The sequence below is a fragment of the Emydura macquarii genome, unplaced genomic scaffold, assembly GCF_026122565.2.
Source record: "Emydura macquarii macquarii isolate MOO-44397 ecotype Brisbane River unplaced genomic scaffold, CSIRO-AGI_Emac_v2 contig_3296, whole genome shotgun sequence".
In the NCBI taxonomy this organism is placed as follows: Eukaryota; Metazoa; Chordata; order Testudines; family Chelidae; genus Emydura; species Emydura macquarii.
The window spans coordinates 247,789-258,719 of NW_027133433.1; the positions used below are offsets into that span (position 1 = coordinate 247,789).

The 10,931-nt window shown below is 52.4% G+C and overlaps 1 protein-coding gene across 1 annotated transcript; it reads right to left on the reverse strand.

Annotated features, from left to right (window-relative positions):
* Nucleotides 1-2,836: 2,836 nt before the first annotated feature.
* LOC137143138 (E3 ubiquitin-protein ligase TRIM7-like) lies at nt 2,837-7,478 on the reverse strand. Its single transcript, XM_067532762.1, has 3 exons — nt 7,246-7,478; nt 3,829-3,912; nt 2,837-3,723 (listed from the first exon to the last, which is right to left on the reverse strand). The coding sequence occupies exons 1-3, from the start codon at nt 7,454-7,456 to the stop codon at nt 3,206-3,208; spliced, it is 813 nt and encodes a 270-aa protein (XP_067388863.1). The 5' UTR covers nt 7,457-7,478; the 3' UTR covers nt 2,837-3,205.
* Nucleotides 7,479-10,931: the final 3,453 nt, after the last annotated feature.

Here is a 10,931-nt window from a genome sequence, read left to right on the forward strand (position 1 = left end):
AATCCAGGATCCTGAATCTTTCTCCAGCCCCTCTTCTCTGAGTCCCCTGACCCCTTATTCTCCAGCTCCATCCCCTAGTCCTGCCCACCGGGTCTCCTGCTGGTACATGTGCACTGTTCGGTCATTGGGGTGTATCTTTCTCTTGCTGGAACCTCTGTTGACTTGAATCAGCTACAGCCAGTTCTTTAATGACGCTATCTGTCCCCACCAGACAGTGCGGTGATCTCTCTCTTACACACACACCCACACCCCGCCTCCTGCACTGTTCCAAGAGGAGCATTAACCCCTTGGTACCTACCGGGTAGCCATGCCACGCCCAAAGGGAAACTGAGACATGCCTAGGCTTAGTCAAAATGTTACAGGAAATTCCCACTTCGTCACGGGGGGGTATTCTGCAGCCTCGCTAGGTAACCTGCTCCAGTGCTGAGCCAGCTAGCAAGTTTTTTCCTAAGATCTAACCTGAATCTCTCTTGCTGCAGATTCAGCTGATTTATTTTCATCCTCCCCTGGCTAGACGTGGAGAACAATTGATCACCATCCTCTTTATAACCACCTTTAATGTGTAACTGCCCTGCTGGCCGCGGGTGGACATCTCCAGACACCCCTAGCTGGAGACCCACAACTCTCTCGCCTGATGCTCGATCAGAGCTGAGTCTGGGGATGTGAATCCTAATGCAGAGGCCCAGCCACGGGGGGTGGATTTAGCAAGGGGTCATGCTTGCATTGTCACGGGGTGCTCCTCGCACCGCCGGTCTGGCGCCTCCTCCTGATTACTCTGGGAATTAGCTCTCGAGGCCTACCATTGTTAAATCAAGATTGGATAGCGTCCTAAAAGATCTGCTCTAGGAAAGGATTTGGGGAGGTTTCCTGGCCTGTGCTATGCAGGAGGTCAGACTAGATGAACACAGCGGTTCCGTCTGGCTTTGAAATCTATGCGTCTCATTTCCTTGTACTCCCCTTTCTGTGTGTTGCCCTATACTTAGATTGTCAGCTTTTTGGGACAGGGACTGGTTGGCCTATATAAGGGCACATTTAGAATGGGTTTCTTACCATCATAACAGGAACTCTCAGTCCTCCTACTTTATTAATTATTGTTACCCTTTCCTGGCCTAAGCATGTAGCCAGTATCTGGAGTCTTAAAAACAGCCAGACTGGATCAGACCAATGGTCCATCTAGCCCAGTATCCTGGCTTCTGACAGTGGCTGGTGCCAGGTGCTTCAGAGGGAATGAACAGAACAGGTGATCATCACATGATCCATCCCATCGCCCAATCCCAGCTTCCGGCAGACAGAGGCTAGGGACACTTCAGAGCATGGTTTTGCATCCCTGCCCATCCTGGCTAATAGACATCAATGGACTGATCCTCCATGAACTTATCTAGTTCTTTTTTTAACTCTGTTGTAGTCTTGGCCTTCACAACATCCTCCAGCAAGGAGTTCCCCAGGTTGACTGTGTGTTGTGTGAAGAAATACTTCCTTTGTTCATTTTAAACCTGCTGCCCAATCATTTCATCGGTGACCCTTAGTTCTTGTATTATGAGAAGGAGTAAATAACGCGTCCTTATTTATCAAGCTACAGAGCTCAGGGCACAAGTAGATAGATCAATCTAATTTTTAAATGTAGACCAGGCCTTAGTTATATTGTCATAAAGGTGCTTTATACCGGTATAACTATTCTTTCATGGGAAGGGAAATAAGTTAAACCACTATAAGATATCTTTATACTGGCTTGAACTGTGTCCACTCCAGCTGTTTCACTGGTATAACTGGGTTGCAAAATCACACCTCTAACCAAAATGTTTCTGCCAGTACAAAATCTGGGTGTACAGTAGGCCTAACTTGACAACAGTTAGGTTGGTGGGCTGTTGAGACCATTGTCTATCAAATTGATCGAGGTCTCTCTGTACGAATCAGATCCACGACTTGGAGAGTGGTTCAGAAGCAGTCCCCTTTGGCCATTGCTGAAGCAGATCTGCAGTGTGAACATGTGTCTCCCAAGAGGGGCAAAGTTAGCATCCCAGATGAAACTTTTAATGACGAAGCTAAATTGCACCGGGCATCATTAAAAGAATGCAATGCTAATGGGCACTGCTGCGTGCGGAGAGCTTATGCTAGGCCGCGTGTCTGATTGCTTCAGCCACACGGGATCCCACAATGTCTAAACGGACCTTTAATGAAACACCTGGGGATGCGCAAACTTGCCCGAAGTTTCTGTAAGTGGCAGTTGTTTTAATTGGCTTTGAGGGGAGAGGCGCGTTGCCGCATTAGTTTCCAATGATGCGTGCAAACTATCAGCCTTTCACGCAAATAGCAACGTCGATGAAATATACAGAAGCCAAATTTGTCACATAAGTTGATGATAGGTTTAGCACTTCTGCCATTTCCACCTTTTCTGTTGTTGTTTTCCCCTCCCCTCGGTGAGTAATGGGCCTATCCTGTCCTTGCTTTTCCTCTTCCTTCTAATGTATTTGGAGAATGTTGGATTTGTGTTTTGGAGAAAGCAACTTCCAGAAAGGTGTGAAGTCATCGAGACATGGAGAATCCACCTCTTCCTCCAGGAGTTTGTTCCAATGGCCAGTCAACCTCTCTCTTAAAGATCTGCGCCTAATTTCTAATTCAAATTTGTCTGCCTTCAACTTTCAGCCCTTGGTTCTCGTCCTGCCTTTCTCTGTGACCTTCAAGACCCCTTTGGTATCTGGTATTTTCTCTTTGGGAAGGTACTTACATGTCAGAATCAGGTCACCTCTGAAACCTCTCCAAAGAAGGCTTTCCCTCTCAAATAGCGGGATGGAAGCCCCAAAAATTCATGAGACTGGCTTGAAAAAAAATCACAAGATTTTACGAATAATAAACCTTGGAGGTTTTTTTACATTTACATTCTGAGTTTTGAGTTTTCATGGGTCACATTTCTCACAGGTTTACTCCACAACCCGCAGGGGAAGAAACCTACTTCCTTTTTTTTTTAATGAAGGCTCAGATTTTCACAAATACCCATGGCTCCGAGAGCTGGAGACATGGTGAAACAACAGAAAATATAATCTGACACAGTGACGAGACAGACAAGGTGGGTACGCACCCGATCAGGATAGGAAGTGATGGGATGCTTTGCCAAGTGGAAGTATTTAGGCAGCTGGCCTGGAATCTTGGCCAGAATACTGAAGTTTAACATCCCTGCTCTTGAACAAAGTGCCGTGGGGAGGCGTTTTCAGTTGCTTGGGTGGAGCTGCAGTGGGACATCCGTGTCCCAGGTCAGGAAGAAGGGGAACATCTTCTCAGAGAAGGGATAGTTGAAGGTGAAGATGTGCTGCATGGTGTCGCTGTCGTAGAAGGAGAGTTGTTCAAGGCTGTAGTCTAGATGCACCTTAATCCTGTGCAGAGATGCCCGCAGGGAAAGCGCTGTCTTAGGAGTGCTGAGTGCGTGGTACTCCCCGTTGTTCAGCTCCAGACCCCAGAACCCCTTCTCAGCTGTCATGGAGAGAAACCCCTTCCTCTCCACTGACTCCCGGGCAGCGCCGACAATCCAGCCTTTCCCAGCGCCCACCTCCACCACCCAATCCAGCAGCCCCCCAGAGATGCCCGGGGAGCCCAGCACACAGGGATGGTAATCGAAGCGCTCGGAGTTGCTGGGAAGGTATTGGGGACGGTCTCCAAGCCTCATACTTTTCTTGTCTGGGGAGATCAGCAGAGTGGGGAAAGCAGTGTTGGGATCCAGCATCACCTCCACTGGGGAGAGAGAATCACAGAGTTAGGGTGAGATCCCAGCGTGCAGCACCAATGGCTGCTGTGAACTCCCACGGCGCTCTGGGCTGGTATCGGACAGCCACTGACCTTTCTTCTTGTCCCCAAAAAATCGATCGTACATGTCCAAGGCCAGCTTCTCCTCCTGGTCCTCTTTGTCATCCGGCTCAAAAACTATAAGACACACGGGAGAAACGATTACCGATGGGAGAAACTGCCTCAGAAAGGGACAAACAGAGACAGGTTGGCGAGAGTTCAGGCTACAAACTTCAGGGGTCTGACCCGTTGAAGATGCATCGCTTCCCAGGCCAGAGACCAGGCCATCTCTGCAGAGGAAAGGATTAAAACCTGAATGTCACACTGTCCTGTCCCTCTCTCTTTTTATACGGGAACAATGAACAATTCTACAGCTTGAACTGGCAGAATTCAGTTTTTATGTGTTTACAATTTTGACAGCTAACTATCAATGTTTAGTTTGGAAGCCTTTTTTTTTTGGGTCTCTTTTTATCAGCTGAAATTTTCACAGGTGCTGGAAATGATGGGTTTTAAGCATTTCTTTCTGCATTGATCGACCAGCATTTTCACAGTTGTGCCAAATTTCTGGGGTTTTAAGCATTTATTTTTGATTGATTTTAAATTTTCAGAGTTGCAGGAATATTTTTTCGATGGGTGGGCGGGTCAGACAATAGTTATTTAATGGCAGGAGACACTGAGATTCCACAAGTTCAAGCTTTATAGTCAAAGTGGCTGCGTCACACATCAAAATACACCAAGTAAACAGCCTTAAATCAAACTTGAATGAGGTCTCAAGCCGTATTTTTCTTAGGATACTGGCCTGGCACTTGGACGCTTTGGGAATCTGCTACATCACCATAGATGCCTTGGGACAAGCCACGTACGCCCGGTCTACACTTCAAACACATCCCAGAGTAGCTGCAAAGGACGAGAGTGTCTAGCCAACGCTTCAAAATGAGATTGACTTCGCTGCATTTTTTGAGCTGTGGAAAATGTCACGCCCCGAGCGTTGGAGTTAGGCCGACTTCATTCCCAGCGTCAATGCAGCTAGATTGACAGGTTCCTCCATGGACCTACTCCCACCTCTCAAAGAGGAGGATTATTAACCACAGTGACCGAAAAAGAACCCTTCCACCGATGTAGGACCCGTTGTCATGCGGGCTGGCTTGAGTGGGGGGGCATTTAGTATATGGTGTGACATCAGCATGGCAGAATCATAATAATCCATGTGGGATAGGCCACGTCAGGTACTGTTCGGAAGGTTATAATGTGCTAAGTAAGATAATAATACTTATGTTCATGTGTGATATTTGAAATGGAAGTTATAGATATATTTGAGATATCTGTGTTTCAAATTGTTCTGCCTGGGCAACACCCCAGATAGGAAGGCTGCAGAACAATGGCCTGCATAATGGCCCATTGAGGCATTCCCTGGTGCAAGGGGCCAGGAGGGAGAAGCCAGCATCACCACTGAGTCACCAGAACCTGCTTATGTGACTGGACCCCAGGCACACCTGAAGAGCCACCAGGATTGGCCCATGTGACTCTGGACCCCATTTTGGGTCTTGTGACTGTCCACAGGCCGCATGGCCGGAGGAGGGGGTTTATAAGATCAAACCACAGGATCCATCTTGGTCTATGATCCTGTCCAGCTGCAGACACATACCGATCTCTGGAACAATTCATCTTGCAACTGAACCGAAGGACCTAGACCCATCCAGGTACTGGATGTGAACCAGAGAGAACTACACAAGCCTGCAAATCCACATCTTTTCCAGAAACCTGATGTAAATGGACTTTTAATCATTTGTATATCTGTGATTTACTTTAACCCTTTAACATTTCTCTCGTGGTTTATTTCTTTCTTCTTACAATAAACCTTTAGTTTAGATACTAAAGGATTGGCTGCCAGCGGGGTAGTTTAGGTAAGCTCCACACTTCTATTGCTCTGGTGCTGTGGCTGACCCTTTGGGGTCAGAGGGAACCTTTAGAGCAAAGAGCAGAGAGTTTAAGTAACTGGTCTCTTTGCTGGACCTGGTGCTGATTTGGGAGCCTGGAGCTGAAATGCAGTAAAGCTGGCTGTAGGCATTTGTGGACTGGCTTCGTGATATCCAGTGTGGGGTAATCAGAAGCAGTTCGTGGCTGGTTGGGAAGCCGGGCTTCAGTGTCACCCACCAGCGTGGGGAGAATCTGCTCTCCTTTTGCAGCCTGCCCTGAAAATGGTGGAGCTCTCTTTAGAACCTAGTCCAGACTGGAAAGGGATAACAGTTAAGGATTTGGAAACTAGTAAACTAGCTAGTGTATGTGTTAATGCAGATGACATGCCGGACAAGGGGGGGAAAGCTGAGGGTGTGGCCAGCTGAGGGTGGGTTGGAACGGCTCTGACTTGGAGTCACATGCAGAATGAGTTTGTTAGGGCTCAACGAAGGAATGTTTCCTTAGACCCGTGCCCAGGGTAGCCAACTGATAATGCCAAGGTGAATTGTTCCAGAGATAGGTGTGTGTCTGTAGCTGGACAGGATCATAGACAAAGATGGATCCTGTGGTTTGATCTTATAAACCCCCTCCTCCGGCCATGTGGCCTGCGGACAGTCACAAGACCCAAACTGGAGTCCAGAGTCACATAAGCAGGTTCTGGTGACTCATTGGTGATGCTGGCTTCTCCCTCCTGGCCCCTTGCACCTGGGAATGCCTCAATGGGCCATTATGCAGGCCATTGTTCTGCAGCCTTCCTATCTGGGGTGTTGCCCAGGCAGAACAATCTGAAACACAGATATCTCAAATATATCTATAACTTCCATTTCAAATATCACACATGAACATAAATATTATCTTACTTAGCACATTACAACCTTCCGAACAGTACCTGACGTGGCCTATCCCACATGGATTATTATGATTCTGCCATGCTGATGTCACACCATATACTAAATGCCCCCCCACTCAAGCCAGCCCGCATGACACCCCCAACACGAGACTAGTGTAGCAAGGAGCAATCAGAGCTTCCGAATACACCTCAGGACCTCCCCCTATCCAGACAGCATGACACCCGTCTACACTGCAGCGGGCGAGGCAGTTCTTGCCGTGTAGACAGAGCGTCCGCGGCGTCTACACGAGGCTCAGTGGCAGAGTTGTAGACACAGCCTCTCCGTGCCTTCATACTTTCCATTCATACAGGCAAAGCACTTCAGAGGGGAAGCCAGGGTCCCTACTGGCCGTTTTTCAGATGGAGAAACTGAAGCCTGGAGAGGGGGCCGCGATTTGTCTGGGCTCACCTGACAGCCCAGGGGCAGAGCTGGGAATGGAACCTCGATCTGCTGAGTGCCACTCCTGTGCACCAGTCCCTGGGCCACCCTTGTTGGATTGGGGGAAACTGAGGCACACCATGGAGCTGACCCCCTCCTCCCCCCAGCCCCATTTATCAACCAGCCCCAGTAAGGAACGAGTCAGACCATAGGGGGAAATGAAGGGGTGTCTCCTCCATCTACCCACCCTCCGGCATGTCCTTTTGGACCCGGAGAGACAGATCCTTCCGGTTTATGCCATCAAATATCTTCGTCACCATCCGCAGAGCCAGGGGCTCCTCGTAAGCCTGGACCATGGCTCTCGCTATGTCCATGGTGTCGGCTCCCTCCGTCTTGGAGTGGGGGATGCGCCGGTAGCCGTCTTCCACGGGAAAGTGCTCCAGGTGCAGCTTGAACATCTTGAACTCGCTTGCTGCTAGATCGTTCAAATACTCGACCAGCTTGCAGCACGCGCTCTCTGCCATCTCCACCCCAGGCCGGCGTCCCAGACCTCAGCAGGAAAGCGGCCTGCGCAGAAGAGAACATGAATAATGACCGCTGTCCACCTGGGGATCTCAAAGCACCTTATAAAGGAGGGCAGGATTATTATCGCCATTGTCTAGATCAGGAAACTGAGGCACAGAAAGGGAGAAGCAACTTGCACAAGGTCACCCCGCAAAGCCAGGGATAGAACCCAAGAATCCTGACTCCCAGCCCAATCTAAACACTAGACCTCACTCCCCTTCCAGAGGCCGGGAGCGAACACAGGAGTCCTAGCTCCCACCCACCCCCCTGCTCTAACCACTAACTCCCACTCCCCTCCCAGAGCCAGGATAGAACCTGACAGCCCTTAGTGTGCTCCACCCACTAGGCCAGGCATTCTGGTGGTTGGGTACCACGTGGGTGCTGGCTGTACACCAAGCGAGGGCTGGCTGGAAATTTTGCCGATTTTGTCGTCAGAGAAATATTTAGAAAAATGGGTCGTGTTTTGACCAAACAATTTGCCGTGCCTGATCCTCCCAGAAACCAAGGGGAGTTGGGCACCCAGGCCCTGCGGCTGTTCCACTAGCTGCCCATCTGCGGCTCTAGGCACCTACCTATGTTTAAAAATCAATCCCTTGGCTGAAATAAAACACCTGTGGCTGACCCATGCCAGTGGGCTCAGGCTGTGGGACTATAACATAGCCATGGTGGCGTTCTGGTGGGGGCCAGGGCTCTGGAACCCTTCTCTCTTCACTGCTGTTGCCGTGAGAGGATAAATAAATCTCCAGAGACGCTCATATAGGGGCTAGAGACCCAGACTGGGATGCAGGACACCTGGGTCCTCTGCCCGACTCTGTTGGTAGTGGGCTTTGGACAAGTCATTTTTCCCTTGCCCCGTGCCTCAGTTTCTCCATCTGTGCCATGGCGATAACAATCCTGATTTCCTTTGCAGAGCACTGCAAGAGCTACTGATGAGAACCAGGGGTTACATGGCGTTATTCAGCACCTGAAACAGACACAATCCCCCAGCCCCAGCCCCGGCCCCAGACACCCCATGGCAGAACTGGGCCCAGACCCCAGATCTGGGCTCCTTGCTGTGTGTCTTTGCGGCTGCCCCTTGCCTGCCAGTCCTGTGCCTCAGTTTCCCCATTGCCACCTGTTTTGAGTACAGGGAGCGCCCCAGCTTGAACCGCTGGGTCCCCAGCGCCCCCTTGGATCGACGCCCAGGTTCCAGCCGCCCCGGCTTCTGGTGCCGCTCAGCTGCTGAGAAGTGGATTCACCCCCATGGGGAAGGCAGGAGGCAGCTGAAAGCCCCTTGGCCCAGCTGCCCTGGCTTTTGGTCCCCTGTCCATCTGCTCCCCCTCCCCCCCCCGGGCTCAGGGGCGGCTGTGGGGTGGGGGAGGCAGCAATGGGAGGGGCAGGGGTCAGAGAAGAAAGGGGGGATGTCAGATGGGGGTCCGGAGGGGAGGGGTGGAGAGGAAGAGGGGGATCAGATGGGGAAGGGGGCAGAGAGAGGAAGACGGGGAGGAAGATCGGGGGGGAGGGACGGGAGGGTGAAGAGGGGGTTAGCAGGGGGAGGGGGTCAGTGGGGAGAGGGGGTCAGGGGGGGTTGTCCCGGGCATCGCTCAACTCACCAGCCCCGGCAATGAAAAGCGGAAGCGAAAGTGCTTCGGGGGGGGGGGAGGGACGAGGATCAAAGGCCGCCCCCGGGCCCCAGCCCCGCCTCCCCCTTAGCCCGGGACTGCGGCGCGGCCGGGCGGCGAGAGAGCGTCCACACGGCGCGGGGAGCCCGGGCCGGCCCCAGCCCGTCTGCACGGCCTCGGGGCGGCTCATCGCCGGAGGGGCGGCGCGGGGGGGGGGGTAGATGGGCAGAGGGCGGCGCAGGGGGGCACAGGGCGATATCGACCCAGCTTTTCCCTGACGATCAGGTCTCTGCTTTTATTCTGTCACTCGCGGGGGGTCCCAGCTCCCCCATCCCAGCCCCCGTTTCCCCACTGCTTCCCGGTGCCCCCCCTTCCTCTGCTGCTCCCACACGCCGCCCACCTCCTGCCCCCCATCCCTGACTCCTGGCTCTCCCCATCTGCAGTGCCCCCAGCGCAGGGGGAGGGGTCAGGGCCACCCGCCTCGTTGTGCAGAGAGGGAAACTGAGGCAGAGACAGCAGACGGGCCCGGCAGAGCGGGGAACAGAACCCAGGAGCCCTGAGCACTGGTCTCTAGCTGCTATGCCACACTGGCCCCTGGATGGCAGCTACCGTGGCTCAGAGATAGGAAGCCCTGGTGCCCCCTCCTTGCCAGGGGCTTGATCCGTCTCCTCGTTTCTACCAGCATGAGGGGCCCATTGCCCGCCCTCCACAAGGCTATAGGAGCCTCCCGGGTCATCTGGGCAGGACACTGCTCCCTGCCTCAGTTTCCCCATCTGTCAAACGGGCATCACCAGCCCAGCCTCCTTTGTGAAGTGCTCAGGGACCCTCAGGATGAACAGGCCAGCACTGTGGGGGTGCCCGCTCCGGGGACAGAACCCAGGAGTCCTGGGCCAGGCTCTAGCCGCTGGGTGACACCAGCCTGCGTTCAGGGGGGAGGGATTGGGAGGGAAAAAAAGTTGACGTTCATGGGCTAAAGTTGGGCTCCCCTCCCCCCGAGCTTGGAGTGGGCTGGTGAGATCACAGAGGCCGAGAGAGGTAGAGGGGTGGGGTTGACTGGGGAATGGATTGATTGGTTGATTGATTGGCAGTGCGCACAGAACCCATAGATTACAGACCCAAGGATCGTATTGAAGCAGGGGATTGATTGATTGGTTGGTCATTTACATGGAAGCTGTCAGTTACAGACGGGAGGAGGTTCTTGAGGCAGGGACTGATTAATTGATAACTCACACAGAACTCAGAGATCACAGCCCCACAGTGGTTACTGCAGCAGGGGCCGATTGATGGATTGATTGATTGATTGATTAACTGCTCCCCTCTGGAAAACAACAGCTCTCCACCATTAGCTTGAGAAATGAAACTGAGGAAATCCTGTCCGTGGGGGAAAAAATGACCGATGCCTTTGTGTAGGGTCCAGGGTGTGTAACACCCAGTGATGCCCCAGGTCGGGACTGGAGCACATAACCACGCAGATAAGGAGAACTGGTTGAACCACCCCAACAGGACCTTGGGCAGGGTAAGAGGGTGCGAAGGAGTAAGATTTGGCTGCCTGTGGTGGGATAGTTCCTGCATGTGAAAAAAACCTCTCAGGAAAAAAGCAGAATGTCCTGGCTCGAATGCCAATGATCCCATGTCATGGAGCCACGGGTCCAGAGCTCTGGGCAACCCCCCCCCCCCAGCAGGCCAGCCCCCCTTTGTCCCTGAGGGAAGCCATGTGGCTTCTCTGCCTCCTTGGACCAAACCTCGGAGCCTCCAGCCCCCCTGCTTC

What these genes read in the sequence shown, in the direction of transcription:
- LOC137143138 (XM_067532762.1), bottom strand. Translation starts at nt 7,456, where the DNA reads ATGTTCAAGCTGCACCTGGAGCACTTTCCCGTGGAAGACGGCTACCGG. An exon ending in CCAAAAGGACATGCCGGAGG is followed by an intron (nt 3,913 to 7,245) that starts GTGGGTAGATGG and finishes TGTGTCTTATAG; the next exon opens with TTTTTGAGCCGGATGACAAA. An exon ending in TTTTGGGGACAAGAAGAAAG is followed by an intron (nt 3,724 to 3,828) that starts GTCAGTGGCTGT and finishes CTCTCTCCCCAG; the next exon opens with TGGAGGTGATGCTGGATCCC.